A 21,337-nucleotide genomic window follows, 5' to 3' on the forward strand; every position below is an offset into this window, starting at 1 on the left:
CTGTTTCTATGTCATTTTGTACTTTGAATCTTTACTTAGACTACTCTCCAGCCCCAAACCATAGCAGAGTTTTGTAACACTGGCCACATCCCCTGCGGGATGAAGCTCTCTGCCCACACCCCGTCACCCCCAGCACTATCATCGTGCCTCACACCAAAGCTCCAGTTTGGAACTTACGTAAGGGATGGTTTCAAAGCCGACATTTCCCCCTCCCTCCCACTTTTCTTCTTTCTTCACATCCTTATGTTATTTGTGCTGATTTCTGTCTCTATTTCTCTAAAACATAAGCTCTTCTGAGAGGAGGGTCAACGTGGCCATAAACTTCGCTTCCCCCACTGGCACCTAGCACAGTGCTCCGCAGGTACCAGGAATAAATAAATGTTAGAATTGTTTTTATAAGAAGAGTATAGCTTAAGATTAACGTTATATTTTAAAAGAAAGAATCTACTACTCTCCTGATCATATTTGGTAATAAATCACCTCCATATCAGAGAAAGAAAGACTGAGGTACTTTAAACGCATAAGTAATTTGCCATTAAACAACTAACTAAAAGATGAAGAAAAGGAGACAAACAGTAAAAGAAATCTAAATAATTTCTTTTTAATGTTAAGAAAATATGCAGCGTTTCATTAGGTATGCCCTATGGGGCAAGAGAACGCAGGCAAAGAAAAAAAAATCTGATTGAAGAAAATAATGTTATAAATCTCTTCATTTCCAATAGTGTCAACTACAATTTTTTTATAAAAGGCATTGGTTGCAGCTCTGGGTACACATTTATAACAGTGAATAGGAACTACACATCAGAATGGAATGATTATTGATTTCTTAATGGATTACTGCTGCACAAATTTACACTCACCAAAAAACCATCAATCTTTGGGTAATAATTATAAACCTATCGCAGTACATACAGCATTCTGACTGAATTGAAACTTACTGCTATCTGCCGGGAAATGACCAATTTTCTATTTCTCCAGCTCCAACCACAATACAGAATGGTGAGCGGCTACTTACATCAAACGCTATTATAGAACACGGTTTGTAACAGCCACAGCATGCACCATCTGTAAATTGCTATTAGAGAGGTAAACAATCAGGTCCTGGTGGAATTTTTTCTTATTATTCATTAGCTATAAAAACTGTAAATAAAATGGTTATAAGGCAGTCACACTTGTCAAAGACCTGTCATTACTGGCAGGTTGTAGAGAAGGGGTCAAGGGCAAACAGTGCATTAGCTGAAGTCCCGCCCTTCTGACTTTACAGCCTAATTTTAAACCTCTCCCCAAATCTGCATCGGAAGCACCAGACCACTAAGCTACAGAGGTTAAGTCTTCTTTTAAACCCGATGTATGTTCTCAATGAATTGCTTTTATACTAAATACCAGTGGAACATCATTATAATTAAGACATTATTTTCCCCAAAGAAAATACTATTATATCAGTTCTACCTAGCAGTCTTTAATCATTGGACACTGTTGTGATCCAGTATTAATCAACTTAGTTTTTAATTCTCATATTTCCCATCTGTAGGTTTCAGAAAACGTCATTTCCTTCCACGTAGTTAACCCCATTCTGAACACTTTATTGATCTATATTATGCCCATATAGTCATAGAATAAAGACAGTTAATCTAACCCAAATAAAGGTAATTTGGAATCAATAGTATAGTGGGTTTTTTTTTTCCTCTTTAGATCCTAATCTATTATCAGAATTTTTGGTTAGACATATCAATTTTCTTTTCTAAAAAGTTATAATGTGCAATTTTTCCACCTAATTAACTAACTTAAAAAATATGTATTTCCAAAACAACCTAAGAACTAAAGAAATGAGATCTGATTGTTTTTATAAAGCATTCCCTTTCCTAAGTACTATGAGACCATTAAATTACCATGATAATCAGCCATAATAATTAAAATACTATTAAGTGTAATATAAAATTAAATAGAAAAGCTAAATAAAGTTACCATTATAAAATAGATTTGTAAAACACCACAATGGATTTCCGAAACAGTGAATTTTGCAGATGGCAAACTTGTTTTTTGTTTGTTTAATGGAAAAGAATATTCTAAATGTTACAATAGTCAGAAAAATATTCTCTAGAAAGCAAGAGATAACTTTAGACTGAGTTGATATTACTTATATTTCAAGTACTTAGGAACTATAATAAGAATACAAACCATATGCAAATATTTACAATCTATAAACAATAAGTCAATTGTACCAGAAAATGAGCTAAGTGCTTTACGTTAGTTATTACATTTATTTCTTAAAACCTTATGATACATATTATTATTCATAGCTGAGGGAACTGAATGTAAAAAATCCAAGGAACAGTCCCAAGGTCACATAGTTGAAAAACAATCAAATATCAGCAATTCTCTAAGGTTTAACATTAAAATAAAGGAGGAGAGCCAGGACTTGACCCCAAGTCTATGAAACTTGAAAGTCAGTACTCTTAACCATTTACACTGAGCCTCACCCCAAAACATGGGAACAGCTGCACCCACAGGTATGTTCCAGAGCAGACAGGTACTGAATGTTTTCTATAAGTGGAGTAAATAAATAAATAAATAAAAAGAAGAAATAAGCATATTATGTAAGGAAAAAACACCAAGCCAAGAGCCAGAAGACAAAGTTTTAAATCATTGCTCTAATACTCTCTCCCCATGTGTCCTTTGGCCTCAATATACAAATTTCTAAAATATATGCTTTAAAATGGAAATTACAGTGTAAGCCATTGTGTTTACCACACAAGTGTGTACACACACACAGAATTCTACTAATGGAAGGTAAAGGACAGAAATTTAGTTGATCCTTGAGCCCAAATTTATTATCTACCATGTTTCTGGCCCCATTCTGGGCACTGGGGCTGGATCAGTGACCAAGGCAAATGTTCTTCAAGCGTGTACTGGGAGAAGAGACAAATAAATAAATTAGATAATTTCAGATACCATTAAGTATAACAAAGAAAATAAGATAGAGTAATTTAACAGAATGCCTGACAGGGCCTTATTTACCAAGAGAGCTTAGGAAAAGCCTCTTCAAGAGGCAACAATTGAGTTGAGATAAGAAAAGGAGGTTTTCATGCAAATTTATTAAGGAAGAGGGCTCCAAAAAGAGGGAACATAAAGTACAAAAACCCTCCAATGGAAAAGAATTTGCCATGTCCAAGGAGAAGAAAGATGGGAGGTATTTGGGGAGTTCAGTGGACAAGAAGGAGAATGGGCAAAGGGGAGGTCAGAGATGGAAGCAGGAGCCATACCTTTCGAAGTCTTATAGACTATAGGGAAAAAATTTTAAATTTATTCTAGTTTTAATTAAAAAAAAAAAAAAAAACACTTTTGTGTTTAAAGTAATGGACTGTTACAATCTAATTTAGATTTTAGTAAGTCCAGCTCTGCCTACTGGGTGGATTATAGGGAATGGAAGAGCAAGAATGGAGGCAGGAAAACCAGGTGTCAGTTTTTACAGTATTTTAGCCTTGAGGGACTAGAAAATGATGATAGCTCAGCCTGTAGGAGTGAACATGGTGAGAATTACATAAATTCAAGATGCATCTCAGAAATGGAGCCAGTGGTTTCTGATGGACTGGATGTAGAGTTTGAAGAAGGAAATAGCACCAAATACAGATTTGAAAGTTAAAGCATCAGCAATATCTAAAGAAATACACTGAGAAAACGAGAGGACCAACAGATCGAGACATAAGGGTTGCTAATATATGAAGATGATTTCCTTTATCTCAACAGCCAGCAATCTAGAAAATCAAAACACATGGTAAAAAGAGACAATTGGAAATAGATTCTAATAACCAAGCCCAGTGGCTGTCATAGGCAGCAAAGAAGTAAAAACACCAAATGCAAAGCATGAGAGCATCTTAAAGCAATAAACTGCTTTATTATAAAATGATAGATACAATAGGCATCAAATATGAGAGTTGTACCTATCCAGATACATGGTCCTGAATATATATTAACATCCAAAAATACCCATGAACTCTACGCTTGAAAGTAAGTAGCTAGGGAAGTATGGAAGCCCCTACAATCTTGAACAGACACCAGAGTGGGTAACAATGCAGTTTAATTGATTAAAAACACCTTGTTAGCAGCTATAAGTGTTTTACAGTAATTGAACTGAAACCACTCACACAATAAAGAAAAAAATAGCAAACAGAAAATTACAGATTAATTACCACAAAGGGTTCTTTTCAGCATAAAAATACAGATGACCTGTCATCATTAAATTGCTATTATATAGATACAAGCACTTCTGTTAGTATTTAAGTACATTGCTTTCCTATATATACCAGTTAAATATTAAGGGCTTAATTTACAAAACTTTATGCCAAGCAAACTACATTTCACAAGCCTCCAAATAACATACGATTTTGTCGTAACATTAAAAAAAAAAAAAGAAAACCAAGGTAGAGAAGCAATAAAAAGATCACTTCTTAAGATGATCTGTTACAGTGTGAACAATGAGAAGACTTACTATTCTCCAAGCTATTAAATGCACTGTCTTATTTCTTGCAGCTATAAGAATGACTACAAACAAATGTTTGTAAAACTAGATAATGACTGCTCATCTAAAATTACTTGGACATATTTAAACAGTATTTCAAGAGATGATTCAGATAAAAACTGGGGGAAAAAACTTGTAAAGACTGTATATCTGATCCTAAGTATTATTATAACAGTTATGGACAAATGTAATTATTATCACAATGCTCTAAGAAAACTGAGGTCTGGTCTCACAATCTCGCATAAGCAGAACTGTGTACAGTTTCAAGGAAGAGCTATCTGATTCACAGGTTTTTAAATAACCTTTGAGATTTAGCTACTGGATAAGAGTTGACTAAACACACATTGGTATTATATTCCATTTTCATGTATGCCTACTAAATGACCAGGTTATAATTTTGGAAATCTTAGCTCATGGAGATCAGAAATCTTCATTAGATAAATTATAATAATAATTAATAATAACTTTAAAACTATGAACTTTCTCAAAAATACCTCTTACCTCATACTTCTTACCAACAAATAACCAAAATGGATCAAAGTGAATTTCAAGATGCTCTTCAATCTTTTAAAGTCTTTTGTAAAATCTCTCTATTTATTCTGGAGTGACACTGGCCTGAAAGATGTATTTTTATGAAGCCATGTGAAGTTCTAAGTACTTTAAGCTTTTAGTCCAATGTGGCATTCTGTTTGAATGAGTGTTGAGAAGATAGTCAAAGAGTCTAAGCTAGAAATAACTTTAGAGCATTTATTTTATAACTGCTTTGTGGGTAAAAAGACTAGCTGGGAGAGTTGGTCACTGGTATCCTCAGTACATAGCGCTGAAGTGATCAAATTGGTGGGATTAATCTGAGTAATAACATACTGGAATACCGAGATACGTCTCTAATTTGTCCAGTCAGGTAACCAACACATCTTAACTCATAATATATTTAAAAATTAATAAGCGACCTTTTTAATTGAGAGTCTACGATGTTTAAGGCACCGTGCTAGCCAGCTTTTGTAGAAAAGAGAAACCCATACTTCTTGAATTATTTCTTCAAATGTGTTAGGCACTATGATAGAAGCTTTACTAAAGTTATTTTATTAATCTTCACAACAACCCCAAGAAACAACCAATAACCTCCCCTATTTTTACAAATGAGGAAATGAAGACTAATACGCAGCACTGCCAAGTTATAAATCCAAGTCTGGTCCACTTTAAAGTCAGGCTCTGTCTGCTACCCTCAGGCTGTAGAAACTACAGTCATCTCCCTGCCCTAAAGGAGATCCCAGTCATAGAGCCGAGATAAGATACACAGGACTCAAGGAGTAATAGTAAAGTAAGATAGGAAGTGATAAAGGCTTCCTAGTTTTTAAAGAAGCTAATCCTAGATAAAAAGGATCCTTCGGTGTTAAGGACCTATTGCACTGTCTCTATGCACTTCCCGCAAAGTAACTCTGACCCAAGAAAAGTTAAACTTCAAAAGCTTAAAGCAAAATGTGTATCTTTAAATGATCTCATTGAGATTTATGAAGATTTCTGCATGTTCGAACCAAATGACCTATGCGTAGTCTGTGTATATGCAGTCTGCTATGCAATCTTTTAAAACAAATATCCACTTTTCTCCTTGATTGTTCACAGGATAAGAGGAAAAAAATGGACATTATTGGGGTCTGATACATAGTTCTCAGAATTCCAGATATGCGACAGAGATGCATTATTGATGTAGGACACACAGCACCATGAATATGGAAATTCACGAAATTTCAGAACCATACTGGGAATTCACTCACCAACATATCTAGTAAACAAGCAAACAAATCCCTGTGGAAATATCACTCCGGACCAGGTCAGGTGGGAACACCTAGCAGTCAAGTCCTGCCACCAAACGCATCTGAATGGTGGTTCTCAAATGAAATGCGTTACTACTGCATAATTACCATTTCAATTATATCCTTCATAAACAGAGCAGGTTTATTTGTGATTTGCTTTAATTAGGTAATTTTAGTTTCATTTCTTTAGTAATTGATTTGAATACAACAGAATTAATAATTGCCTCATATCTGTACACACATTTCTTTTCAAACAAGGGCTATCTGACAGCACTCAGACAGATGAAGAGCAAAAATATCCAGTCAGTGATGTTGAGATCTTGTGTTTTATCGGCAATGCTTTGAGCTTTTTTTTTTTATTATTATTTCTTGTTGATTAAAAGCAGACTAAAAGCATGTCCTTCCAAGAAGACTATTTGATATAACATGTTGGTGCGAACTGTTTCTTAGTTATTTGATTCAAGTTCTTTCTCATACTCATTATCTAACAAAAAAATAATAGCTACCATTCTGGTTTACTTACCACATGTCAGTCACCATTCTGGAGACTTTACACATATTATTTCAAATGCTCACCATTCCTCTGATAAGGTAGATATTAATGTCCCTGTTTTACAAACCGAGACTTCACAAGATGAAATATCTGCCTAAGTGTCACACATTTGATACATATCAGAACTCACTTTTTTATACTATAGAGGGAGGGCAAGAGGAAAATTCATTTAATTCTGAAATTTTTTAAAAATATGTTTATTATTTTCTAGTAACAAATAAAATGCTTAAGTAATGCCAGGAAGAGTAGATTCTTCTAAGACTGCTTAAATAAATAATAAGTTTAAGCTTTAATGAGCACATTGTATGTTAAATGTGAAAGCATTTCAAATAATATATTTTACAAATAAAATATGTTACTTTTAATAGGCTTAAAATGTTTGTTTTCTTAAGCAAGTTAAACATAAATCCTGACTTTGTTTTTATTATTTATGGGCTTAATATACCTTTCCTTTAACAATAATACATGTGTAAACTTCATCTCACGTCTGATAAATTTTTACTGCAGTATTATCACAAGGTTAATTTTAGAAGAGTGTTTTAGTGGGTATAAGGCACCTAAGAATTCTAAATCCCTGACAGAGTAGGATCTCAAGAAAGTTTTCTGAAACACTCAGGGCTGATGTCTTAGATACTTCAGGAGGAAAATGGAAACACAAGAGAGCAGAGAACAAAATCTGGATGCAAAACCCCATCTGATCTGCTCGATATCAAGGTCCTTCTTCACTGCCACCTCCTAAGAGAGAAAAAGAAGGAGGAAAAGGAGGAGGAGGAGGAGGAGGAGGAGGAGGAGGAAGAGGAGGAGGAGGCGGCGGCGGCGGCGGCAGAGGTAGAGAAACTTCTGACAAGCTTATGGTCTCCCTAATTCCCCAACACCCTTTTCCACTGAAATGAAGTAAAAAGGCAGTTGAGGAACAAGACCAAAGTTTACTGCATCAGTGATAATACAGGAAGACAACCAGTTAGGATATCTCTCACACACAGTATATATTACACAGTCACTTTCACAAAAGATAAAAGCAATAGATTAGTCCAAGATGACCATCAGTAACGCCACTGTTTTCTGACAGCAAACAACCTATTCTAGGTACAACTGACTTTTTACACTGCTTCAATTTTCCAGCCTTTCTAGTCTGAAACCTTTAGGGCTCCAGTTCTTCTCAACAGTCTACCCTCATCTTTTATTCCCTGACTTTCACAGATCTGAGGAAATCTACTTTTTATTATCGAATCTCAGTATTTATCATTTATCTTCTACCAGAAACCATTCTTATCTTACTGCTACATTCCTCATCCTTCAGTCAGGTAGCTTCTTTAATTAACTTATAAATTCAGATTCTTATGTTTTCTGAAAGAAGACAAAAAAGGAGGGAAAGATCCTATACTTCATTTGCTCTATTTCTCCCTCCACATCTACTAATTCTGGTGGATTCTGTGGCTTGTCTCTCACTTCTGAATTCACCCTTTTTATTCTTTCTTTCCTTTTGAGCTAGGTCTCTTCTATGTTCCCTTCTATATTTCCCTTCTATATTCCCTCCTATATTCTCTTCTATATTTCACACTTCCATTCCTTCCTCTCATATAATTTATTTTCACAGGTCCTACTCCCATTAGCAACATACCAGCTGTCTTGCTAAAAACAGTGTATCTTTAAAAGTTTTAATGTAAAACATTATCAGTACTCAGTGGCGTTTTATATTTATGAAAATGAAAAGGAGACTAAGGCTCTTTTAAAAAAGTAAACTTAAACAAGGTAGATGAGAGTATCTAAGTATAAGTTTTAACTTATTCTACTCAGATTTCTTTTAGTATAATTCTGCAGCGTTTCCTTACCATTACCAGAGTATACTTATATATACGTTATTTACTTTACGACTTCTCACAGTATGAATGACTATCACTCAAAATTTCAGAGTATATAACTTTTTCTGGACATTCCACTGTATCATAACAATTAAGAAAATATGTTCAGACTAAATCTAAAATAATATTTAATAAGTCTGTAGACAGCATCTGTAGATGAGAATATCCCTGACCAGTATTCTTTATCAATGATAGTACATTTTGATGAGTCTATGATATCTGAAATTTCAAGGTCAGACTTATGTGATCAGAGCATCATTGGCTTTCTTACAGAATGAGTCCATACTTTATTTCTTTGAGAAGATGGTTGACCATATTACTTTTTAATTACACAAGTAAAAGATCTTTTGTAAAGGATCCAAATAATGTAGAACTATTTAGAATAAATGATTAAATACTCTGTTTATCCTCCCATACCCCAAAGTGAAATCTATCAATCATTTGAGTTTCCTTCTTGCTCCTTCTTCTTTGCATTTACTTACATGTGCACACAGGCGCATGCTCGCGCACACACACTTTAAAAAACAAAAATGGCAATTTATATATACAAGCTGTTTGAAAGCAACTTCTTATTAACCATAACTTCTCTGATTTGCTGAAAAAATAACCTCTACAAATTTGTTATCAGACTTTGGACTCAAACTCTGGGACCAACTAAAACTCTCAAATTCATCAAACAATTTTTTATGTAAACAGCCTTACTTAATAACAATTTATGTATAATAATTTATTCTTAAATTGTGTTTTGTTGGGGGGTGGAGGGTGTGTTCCTTTTTTGTTTGTTTTTGTTTCCAAAAAAACTGAATCCAAAAACTATCATTAGGTCATTAATTTGTCATAGTTTAGACAGATGGCAATGTGTAATTCATATTTTGAGAGTTTAAAAACAGCAGACTCACAGAAAATATCTCATATTTCTTTTTCTAGTTCTATTATATCCAAAACAAATCTATCACTGCTTTCGAATATTTTGTAAACATTCAACAATAGAATTCATTTTATATTTCAAAATATTAGAACCAGTGTTTTTAAGATTGTAATTTAAAGCAGTATCTAAAAATGATTATGTACTACTTACCTATTTTTAATACCTAAAAATTCTTAAACGGTCAAATTTCCAAGTGATATGTGGATTATCTAAGTAACCATTTCCAATAGAAATAAATGGACCTGTTTCCATTAGTAATTAAACATATATCCTCTGCCCTAAAAGGTATAGAAATTCTACTTTTCAGTCAAAAAGGTAACAATGGATCGAAAATAAGGCAATCTGTGTCAGATGATCTACGTAGTAAAGATGCTGGCATGTCTTATTCAAAGACTTGTAAGATATGTCTGATAAAATATATATCCATGTGTAAATATTACTTGTTAAAATGTTTGTTTTAAACAACAAAATATGGATCATCACGAAAATTACCATAACAGAAAATGTTTTATATAATGTAGAAAAAACTATGCCTCTTCAGAACCAAACCAGAAATTCTTAAAGTTAATTCAATGGAAACAGAGCAATGTAGTGTCCTAGCACTTCAAAATATGACTGAGCCCTGCATACTGATGTCTTAGTAAAAAGCAGGTAGAGTTGACATCGTCAGGTGTAAGGAGAGCTACAGCTTCCATGATAATAAGAGGGCAATGACAAAAATGTCAAAGGTGTAGACACCCAGAATGTTAATTTATTAGAACGTGACTTTACACTGATTAATTATGTGCTCCTCAAAATATCTGCAGTGCATAAGAAAAGTTAATTGAAGCATTCCATTTTGTACATGCTACTAAAAGCAGTTTTAAATAAGTGATAGAGAACTAATTTTAAAATTATAAGCATGTGGAAGTCAATCTGTAAACTCTAAATGGGCTATATAAAGATATTAGTAATAAAGATGATGATGACGACCATAAAATATTCACAGAAACATTTACATTAACCTCGAGTCGACTAAACAAAATTGTATAGAATCAGAAAACTTAAGAGCTATTTAGAATCTTAGAGATCATCTTTTGAGGGGCTGATCTAAAGATTACAAAATTCTTTTTAGAGTGAGACATGGTTAAAATAAATGCATACTCAAACAGAAAAAAAAAAATCACAAGAATGATTTCAGAGTTATTTCAACATCTAAGAAATTAAGTTTCCAAACTTCCTCAAATAGATCAGAAGCACATTATTTAAGTACACATATGGAATATGCTAAACTTAAGTAGTTCTTTAATTCAACAAATAGTGACTGGGCTCCCACGATGCCCCAGTATGACACTCTATACTGAGGATGAAAAGATGAGGCATGGTCATTTCCCCCAAAGATTCACATCTAGAAAATCTCCAATTAATTTCTTTGTAATCAATGTATTCCCAAAATAAAGCTGTATGCTTTGAAAAATATTCTTAAATTAACACTCAGTAATTAAGATAGCCCTCCCTATTACCTAAATTAAACTAGCATAATTTTCTATAAAATCTCTTTGACATAGTCAGATAGCTTCAATGATTTCATGAAACTGCTGTGATGTTTGCTCCTCCTGACCTATAAACTGAAGCTCTTCTAAATCCCCAGCTAACTTAAGGTGTCTTTCTCAGGTGGCAGTGCTATTTTCCATCTTCATTTATAATAGATATTAACACCTCTTAAACTACACCTCCAATCAACATTTCTGGGAATGGAAGTCTGAATTTATAATAATAGTTGGGTTATCCTTTATAGGCATTAAAAGATTGCTTTCATAGAGTTAAGCTATAAAATCAACATTTAGCAAATCTAAAGCAGAAATGTAAAATTACACTAAAGAAAATGAATGCATCTTAGGATGGCAAGAATTGGTTGTAACCTGATTATATAAAGTAATATAAGTTAAACACTAAACCTGGGGAATTTAGCCAAGAAAGTCAAGGAAAAAAAAATGACTCTCAGAAGTATGTTGGCTGCATCTATACCTAGGGAATCTAAATCCATGTCCATTTAAGAGAGAATGAACTGGAGAAAAGACTTCAACCATAACGATCCAAATGGCAATGTATCTCTATTGTGATGCCGATCATATTAGACTCTCTTAATCTGATGCCATTAAATATTTGAATTATAGAACTACTCCCTTTGTTCTGATTTCTTCCTAACAAAATGATCTTCTCTGATGACCCGTACAGGTCAATTCACAAGAACAAAATGATCTGGTCAAATCAAATGATCCAGAGCCTATGTTCATTGGTTGGGGTTTTTTGTATGTTTTTTTGTTGTTGTTGTTTTTAACCAAAAACTGACATTCTGATTCTAAATATCAATTTTGTAAACTTGTTTAATGTGAGTCAACTCTGAGATATGAATCCGCTCTCAATGTGCTGTCAAGCAAGTTTTGGAACTTGCAAGGCTGAGACCCAAATCTGGCATTATAAAAAATTTCTTGGGGAAATGTTATCCTGTGGGAACCTATCTTAAAAGCTGGTTGTATTTTTTGTCTGTTTCATTGGGCATTTTCAAATTTATACACTTTTGAAGAACTCTTGACAGTAAAAGGTAAGAAGCAATTCATTCATCTATAATGGATATAAATCATGGTGAGCACATCACACTTATTTGCTTCTAAACTCAATAAAATTATAATATCTCATATAAAATATAAATTCATTTGCACCCTGAAAGATAATGTCCTTCTCTACAAAAAAAAAAAAAAAAAACCGAACATATTTCTTGTGCCCCAGCATCAGCAGTGCATCACACAAAGTAAGTGCTTAATAAATGTTGGCTGGATCAATGTTTGAAAGATGAAAAATATCTCTCTAGAGAGTTCTGAATCTCCACATACAGGAAATCTCAGATGAAGTATTTCCATCATTAACATTCATTTGGAATTCCACAGTGTCTTGGGTAATCAGAGCTTACATTCTTAAGATGAAGTTCCATAATAGATATTTTGAGGCAATAAATATGTTAATTAAGATGTTATCTATACTACACTTTTCCCTCTAGGTAATTTTACCCCAGGGGGCACAATACCATAAACTTTTAAAACTATTAAGTATATACCAAATCATTTTCAAATAATATATATCTTATGCATTATGTATATGTATATTTACCTCAAAGCTTTCAAAAAAGCTCTGGATAAAAGTAATAAATTCCTTAACTATTAATGTGCTAGAACTGGCTGGTATTGAGTTAACAAATCTTTCCTTATATATTTTAAATTATATGTTTATATGTAAAGAAACAGGTTATAAAGACAAATCATTACAGTAGAGGCATTGGAGTATTTGGCATACGTTAGCCTTAGGATTTTTTAAAATGTACAACCATAAAGGTTATGATATTAAATATACAACAAAATTTTAAAGACAAGGGCCGGCATATTTTGTTTAAAAATCAGTGAGTCAATCACATCAACTAATCTAATTTCTGAGACTAGCATAAAAGGACTCCACTAAGCAAAGAGAGTTCATTAAAACCTGTGCTCATACATTTCAATAGAGAATTCTGATTTAATGGGGCAACTGGGGAAGTAAGGTCACTGATCAAATGCTGAGAATTACTTAGGAAAGAATTTTTAAGAAATATTAAACTACTGTTAAAGTAATACAGGATAGAAAGAAACCAAACCACAAGCTACCTATTCAATTTCTCTAATTAGAAAAATTCACACTTGAGTCTAATCTATCTACCTGCCGGATTGCTATCCTCTCCCAAATTCCATAGGTGCTTCAAACTCTCTGTATCCTGAATTAAACTAAATGGAAATATTTGCCTAGAAACCTGCTCCAGTATTTCTCTTACACAAGATATTCCATCATCTTACCTTGATTAATTCCAGAATTAATTCTCATCTCAGGTCTCAAATTCCTATCCTAGACTCCAACTTTACACTCTAGAAATACCAATCTGCTTGTATTCCCCAAAACATGTTATTTCTCAGCTCCCATTGTGGGTGTGCTTACTGAAAAAGCCTTCTACTTCTCTCCTAAATTCTATTCATTTAATAAGTCTCACCTCAAACAGCCTCTCCCTCGAGATAGTCTTCAGAACTAGCACTCCCCTCGCTCCCCATAATAATCAGAATGCTGAGCTTACCACAGCATAATGCCCTGTTTAGATGTCTTTCAAACTAGAGTGTAAGCTCCTGGAGGACAAACAGGGTATATTATTTATCTTTGCATTCACCTTACAGTGCCAGACACATAAAAAGTAGCCTATAAATACTTGTTGAATTAATCAACCAGAACAATACAACATGTCAAATGCCTATAAGTGATAGGCATTATATTAATAAGCGTACTTCAAGTTTCAAACGCTTAAACTATTACTCTCAATATGCACAATTAGCAACCATCAGTCCTACAACTTGATGAATGTCATCAAATGAGAATGAATGGTATTACCAAAAGCATCAATAAAGTGAAATTTTAGATGCAGACTTTCTAAAAAAGAACTGACTCTAGATATGAATAGGTTACTCTGTTAAGAGGACTTTATCTTTTTCCATTCTTAACAACCTATGTCTTTGGAGCACTGAGGGTAAGTAATGATTTTTCTTTACATATAACCAAAAACATAAAACTCAGAAACCCAATAAAAAATTTTTCTAATATAAAGACAAACTACTTTTTTCTTAACTGAAATTTGCATAGATGCTTTAAATAATAAAAGGTCTTTTTCTTCGATTCTTACCATAAATTATTAGAAATGCCTGCCTCTATTCCATGGACATATGTAGTAAAAACGAAAGAGTCAAAGACCTGAATTTCAAACCAATCTGGATTTGAAAACAAACTCTTTTTCTTATGAGTCATAGGTCGATGAAAAACTAACTTGACTACTCTGATAGCAGCAGTGATTATTATTATTTATTGAATGTACCAGAAACTCTTCTAAGCATTTTGCATATATTGCTTCAATTTAAACCTCACAGCAATCCACTGAGGCAGATATTGCTTATCCCCACTCTACAGATAAAGAAACTGAAGCTCAGAGATGTGAAGTGGCATGCCTAAGGTCACACGGCAAGTCAGTGGCAAAGTAGGACTTCTAACACAGGCCTATATAACTCCAAAGCTTGTGTTTTTAACCATTTACAACCTATAGTTTCTGAGCCTTAGTTTCCTGTGCTACAAAATGGAGTAACTACTTACCTCGCAGAGCTGTTAAGGAAACTAAGTGAAATAATAAGATGCATATAGCATAGTGGTGGGCATCCCATCTACATTCAACAAATTATGCCCTCTCCTTTCATTCCAGTGTGATTAAACATTTATGATATGGGAAATAGTTCCTAAATACTCCTTATCTATTTCAAAGCAGAGATATTCTGAGTATTAATTAATTCACAAAAGAAAAGTACTACTGATCAATAAATATATTTTATATAAACAGAAAGGAAAAAGGCAAAGAAAACAACATGTCCTACTCATTTTAGGACTGTGACCCTGCTATTGATCATTCAGAACATTGTAAGATCAGAATATATCACTACTCAAAGATAGGAGAGAAGAGCATGAGACGCAGAGATCTCAATTCATCACAGCTTCAAGGAAGGCTCTCAATAGAACCTAATTAATCATTTACATTTAAAAAAAAATCTGGGGAAGACGGATTTAGACAAAGATAGAGGCACAAGGATAACGCTTCTACAGTAAGTTGTTTTATTTCTCGAACACAGACTTTTATTCTAACTTTGAAGCAGTCTGAAAATGGAGAGAAGGGAGAAATGAGGTACAAAGAAAACATACAGCACAGTATTTTTGTAATTAAACCCTACACATCTTCTATTTTTATAATTCTTTTTTTATTAAGTTTACTGGGGTGACATTGGTTATAAAATTACATAGGTTTTGACTGTACAGATCTATAACACATCACCTGTATATTGCATCGTGTGTTCACCACCTGAAATTGAATCTCCTTCCAACACCATATATTTAACCCCTTTTCTCCTTATCTACCTCCTTCTCCCCCCACCCCCTTTCCCTTTGGTAACCACTAAACTGTTGACTGTGCCTATTAAATTTTTGGTTGTTTGTCTTGTTCATTTGTTTCTTTCAGTTTTATATACCACATATGAGTGAAATCATGTTTCTCAACTTTTTCTGTTTGACTTATTTCGCTTAGCAAGACTATCTCGAGATCCACCCATGTTGTCACAAATGTCACATCTTGTCTTATGGCTGAGTAATATTCCACTGTACATACTTCTTTTAGTTATTTTTTTTTTCCTTTTGGTACATAGCCATGACAATGATAGATATAAAGTAATCAAATCAAATTCTAAAATTTCCTAACAAGTAAAAACTAAATATAAGGTATGTTGGGTGTATACACAAGCCTCAGTACCACAATTCAAAACAGAGTGAGTTTTTACATCAAGCCCATCTGGTGTTATATTAGGGTGTAGCCTATTGAAATCCAACCAAGGGTGACTGCCAAACTAAGCTATATGAAAGCTAGTGAGTTCCATAATCCAAGCTATATTTTTAAAAGCACACTCAAGTATATGCTTAACAAGATTATCTGATATTATTCCATCCTCATAAGAACCCTCTTCTACTTCTGTAACACAGTTTTTGTCATCAAAACATGGGTCAGTATTGGACATGGTGGGCACGCTGAGATAATGACATTACAGAGAAATATCAGTTAAGTAATCTAACTAACCTACAAGGTAATATCACAGTTTTATGTCTCAATCCTGACAACTTCTTCCTTCTGCTAAGAGGCCAAGTGATTTCTTTAAGCTTCCATTTCCACATATGAAAAATGGAAATCATAATATACTTCTGCTTCACTAGGTTCTAAAAACGGCAACTAAGAAAAAAAATAAATAAGTGCAAAGCACTCTAAAAAGAATAAGCTAGATTCTCTGACCTGATTATTGGTCAGAGTCTTGTAAAACTAGAATTACTACTTCTTCCAATTCCATACATGCCACCCAGCCATCAAACTGACTGATAAATAGTATTGACTTCGAACTTGATCCGCGTGAAGGTTTTAAAGTAATAGAAACGAAGTTTGTATTTTGTATTTCATACCATTAAACTATTTCCAAATAAAATTTACTCGTTGGTATTATAAAAGTAGATAAGAAAAATAAGATTAATTATAATTTTCGAACCTTAAAATGTTTTCAAAATAGTCAGCAGCAGGCATAGACCAGTTTGAAACTGATCCTGAAGCAACTTTGCAAGAACTGGAAATGAGCTAACCCAGAAAGAGAAGGAATCACAAAGTAAGTTTCATCTGATGGGCCGAAATACAATATGGATTATTTTTATATTGTTCTGTCTGAGTTGTCTGTCTCAGATTCTTAACTTCCAGATTCTATTTTTAGAATCACTTAACACTGTGTATTTCCAGTAGCCATCAAGGCATATACTGTCATCCCTGACACTGAAGATTGTCAGCAGACTCAATATGTACACTAATGATCTCAGGCAACAATGCTCATCTTCTTATCAAAGACATCCTTATTCCAGAAGAAAAAGTTTGAAGTTTTCTAAGAAAATTCATTTTAAAACATAGGAAGTAGTCATTATAAAATGTTAAGATCACTAATATCCTTTACTTCTTTTTAAGATTATCTTATATCTGAATTTTAAAACCAAAAACTGTCAGGCATTATAACATTTTTAGTTCTCTCCCAAGTCACTGATTCTCTCTTCTAGCACTGTCAAATAATGATAGCTGCTGTCATTATTTTTATACAATAGCTGGCAGCAACTTGTACAGATACCTTTCATCTTAGTATAGTTATCAAATAACCTAAATAAATGACTAGGACCTTATAGTAAAACTGACCACTTTGCTAAAGCCACAATAAGTGAGTTATCACATCTTGTCAATACTTTACGGCCCGAATATTCATTATTTTATAAAAATCAAAGGTTTTAATTATTTTATTTTCTAAGCTGTTTTAAAATAACTTTCTCCCTCTTATACATATACTCCTGTCCTCTCCTGGCTGCTACTGGAGGCTAACATAAAAATTTTCACATTTACCTTAGGCTTTAATACTTTCAATCAAAATTGCAATTCTGTTTATAGAAGCAACAGCCCTTCAGGAAGTATATTTGAAGATGTAAAAAAAAATGCAGAAAATAAATTAAGCTCTTTTCATTTAATAAAGTCAACAAAGCATGTAAGGGTTTTACAAAAACCAGTGATCTTGGATACAAGTGATTTGACAGGTCACAAGCACAAAAAAACTTATTTCAAGTCAGAAAAACATCTGACAGACCGAATCTAAGTCTCTTGTTCAAATTAATAGACAAGAGTCCCTCTCTACCACTATTTGCTTTGGCAATCTAAAATGCTGATATTCTCCTAGATCTAACAGAGAGGAAAAATGGGTATCTTCTCCATCTAACACCTAAGTGGGTAACCTAGATACTGTAAATAGAGGCTACATAAAGGATGCAACAGACAGCTCTGAAGTGAGAGCCAAAATATTTAACCTGCAACTCTTTGGAAAAGAACGCAAAAACATGTGCAGCTTAGCCAAAAACCATGCTAACATGAAATTGCCACAGGCTAGTAAGTTTAAAAAACAAAAACAAAACCTTTCTACCAAACATAATTTTACTGTCGTTGGGTGTGAAAAGCTCAAATGTCAAAAGCACAGCTCTTATTTGCTCAAATGACCATGCCTACACTCTGCACTACTTATTTTAAAATAAATGGGTGAACTGCTTTTTTGAACCTACTACTTGTAAAACCAGAATCAAATTCACAAATAAAGGAGCCAATTAACCAATTAAAAAGCATTCTCCTGCTGACAAACTAGTGGAGGCTAGGGGATGACAGTCAAAATCTATGATTAACATTATTATCTACCCCCCATATTCAATGTTTCTAAAGCCAATAGCTAAATATTTGGCTAACAAAAATTGCACATTAATCTATCTTTACTCTTTAGGAAGTTATACAAAAAATATCTGAGAAATAAAAATCTATTCTGCCAAGGAATTAGTAACATTAATGGCAAAATGTAAAAACTGTACTGCCTACATTAAAGTAGTAGCATAACTTTTACCGAATCAAGCCTACTAGCAAAAAAATAAATTAATGCTACAAGATCCACTATGAGAGATCAGCACTATAATTTAATATGTATTCACTCGCTATTTTTCTTTCTATGTGATAAAGGAATTTTGATGACTGCTTTTAGAACAAAAGCTTCCTAGGAAGTGTTTCATATTAATAAAAAGAAAACTATTAAATAAGTAAATTCACATCGTTCAATCAAAATTTCAAGTCAATAGCTAGAATCACTTAAAGTTAATGAATTGCAAAATGTATTCAATAGTACTCTATGTTTGCTTATAATTCAGAAGTTTTTACTACTTACAAAGCTAGTAGCTTTATAATAACCTTAAGTTTTGAGGACCGTAAGAGGAAAGTGGAAAGAAAAATTTGTTTTCTCTGGTAATCAGAATTAACTTAAGAATACGCTCATAATCCAGTAGATGATTTGGTTTTCTTTAGTTATTAAATCTTTGTTTAAAAAAAGGAAAGAAAATGCCTTGCCTTCACATATCACTCAAATAGAACACTTTTAAATTAAATTAAAACAAGTTACATGTAAGTCAGAAGTCCTTTCTACATAAGAATATAACACATACCAAAAGTATAGGAGAAACACAAAATTTCAAACTGTTTGAGTGGGAATAATACAGAATTTACACTTGATCACTAAACTGATAAAATAGAAGGAAAAACAAACCATGTTCTTAAAGTATTTTGTCTTCTGTCACTGACGGCATATTGACATGTAAATTGCTCTTTTACTACAGAAAAACAATGTTTACTCCATCAATGAAAGACTCTTCGTTAAAAATAGTAGCCAAAACTGTCTATTCCTGTAAGTTCAAAACATCCTTCCAAATTTTCTGTTTTTCTCTATTCTAAAACAAAACTTTCACTTTGTTAGAGAAATAGATGTAAATGAGTTTTACAAATTTTTCAATTACACTTCACTTCCAATGCTTTAGAGAAAAACTTTCACATTAAAAAAAAAAAAAAAGCAAGTAACACTGTAACACTGCAATTCTACCACTAATGGATTAACTTTGTACCAAGGCAATATTAAATTATTTCTTTTTTTTTTTTTACTGTGAAGAGTCCTTTGGAAGTGACCTGTTTCCATCTTTTTTTTTTTACCCAACAACAACAAATCTAGTCATAAACCTGGCAAGTCAAAACAATAACCAGCAAAGCCTAACATTTCTTACCTGATACAGGTAAGCACCAGCTCCCAAATGCCACCTTGGGATAGTTCAGACTAGTAAGCAAGCTCATGTTTTATGATACTAGAATGAACAGGAATAAATCTCTGTTGTTCTTTCTTTAGCAAAATCTATAGCAGCAGCTACACCACACTGCGAGAGGACCCCACAGACCTAACAAATTCACGTCTGTCACTAGAGAAATAGAAAAAAAAAAAATCATAAAATGAAGACTTACTGCTTGTCATGTGACTTGGTGAGGCATGCTGTCCATTGGGTGTGCTTGAGGTGAGGTCAATTGCCATACTGGAGTGCTCCCTTTCAGGTGAAAGCTCATTGTCACCTGCTTTCACAAAATAAAATCTTTTGGTTTCTGTTCATCGTCATATAAAATCTAATTAGCAACTTTGTTTCATACATGCAGTGGCATGAATAGCCTTGAAATTTTAATGTAATACATTTTTTCCCTTAAAAGAAACTATAAGGAAATATCATTTAGAAATATATAGTAAATGAACAAAATGATGAAAAACCACAACTAGCCCACAATAAAAAAAAATTAGAAAATTTCATCATCACAGTAATCTTAACTGTAAAATAAGAAAAAGTGAAATAGTTGACTTTTAAAGTATCCTTTAGTTGAAAAAAAATGTTTCTTTTAACTTCTAATTTAATCATTAAGCATACGGTATTTATAATAAGCATTTTCCAAAATACTAGCTATCAGAGTTGGATGTTTGAAAGAATTGGCTAAAAACATGTCAACTGAAGGAAGCTAATCCTCTTTCACATTATGTGTCTGAAAAATTAGGTTACAGAGTAGTAAATATTTAGTATATGCCATACTAGTAGATATATATGTAGCCTGATCTAGTCTAAACTTAGTTAATCAAATACGAAAGTGTGGATCTGCTAAGCTACTACTGATTTACATGTTATCTTTAATATAGTTAAGTATATTTCTACATTTCCTTCTTATTTCACTTGTGTGCTGTTATTTTCTCTAATGTAATGGTAAAGCTGTGAACAAGGAGAAAATAAGAGTATTGAATTCATCATAAAAACTTATAATGGAGAAGTTAAAATATAGGTAATACAAAAGCATAATTTTATTACCAATAAAAAATTAATGAAAATGAATACTTACATGTTATATAGCCATCAATAGCCTCTGTTTCCATAGTCAAAGTGCAGTGCTGCAATACAAAAGATTATACTCTTAACACAATGATTCCTTTCAGTTCTGCCATTAAAATGCTTAACTTATTTGAAGCTCCAAGCAGTTAGCCCATGTTGCTGCTGCTGCAACCTGTGCCCAAGAAACATACTACAATGTACTGTATGTGCTCATTTGCAAGTCACTGAACTCTTTCTGCAAATGATCTG

The 21,337-nt window shown here is 33.2% G+C and overlaps 1 protein-coding gene across 13 annotated transcripts in view; it reads right to left on the bottom strand.

The window, feature by feature from the left end:
• IKZF2 (IKAROS family zinc finger 2) overlaps nt 1-21,337 on the bottom strand; it is a 144,285-nt gene that overhangs the window by 118,336 nt on the left and 4,612 nt on the right. For 7 of the 13 annotated variants that reach the window (XM_015586723.2, XM_015586722.2, XM_025044413.1 and 4 more), the window contains 2 exons: nt 21,099-21,147; nt 20,190-20,297 (listed from right to left, as the gene is read on the bottom strand). In XM_015586723.2, the coding sequence (XP_015442209.1) occupies nt 20,190-20,297; nt 21,099-21,132 (142 nt within the window). In that variant the 5' untranslated portion in view covers nt 21,133-21,147. The remainder of the gene's footprint in view (nt 1-20,189; nt 20,298-21,098; nt 21,148-21,337) is intronic. The other 6 variants (XM_025044417.1, XM_025044418.1, XM_006908495.3 and 3 more) reach the window with 1 other exon arrangement.

The sequence above is a fragment of the Pteropus alecto genome, unplaced genomic scaffold (assembly GCF_000325575.1).
Source record: "Pteropus alecto unplaced genomic scaffold, ASM32557v1 scaffold182, whole genome shotgun sequence".
NCBI lineage: Eukaryota > Metazoa > Chordata > Mammalia > Chiroptera > Pteropodidae > Pteropus > Pteropus alecto.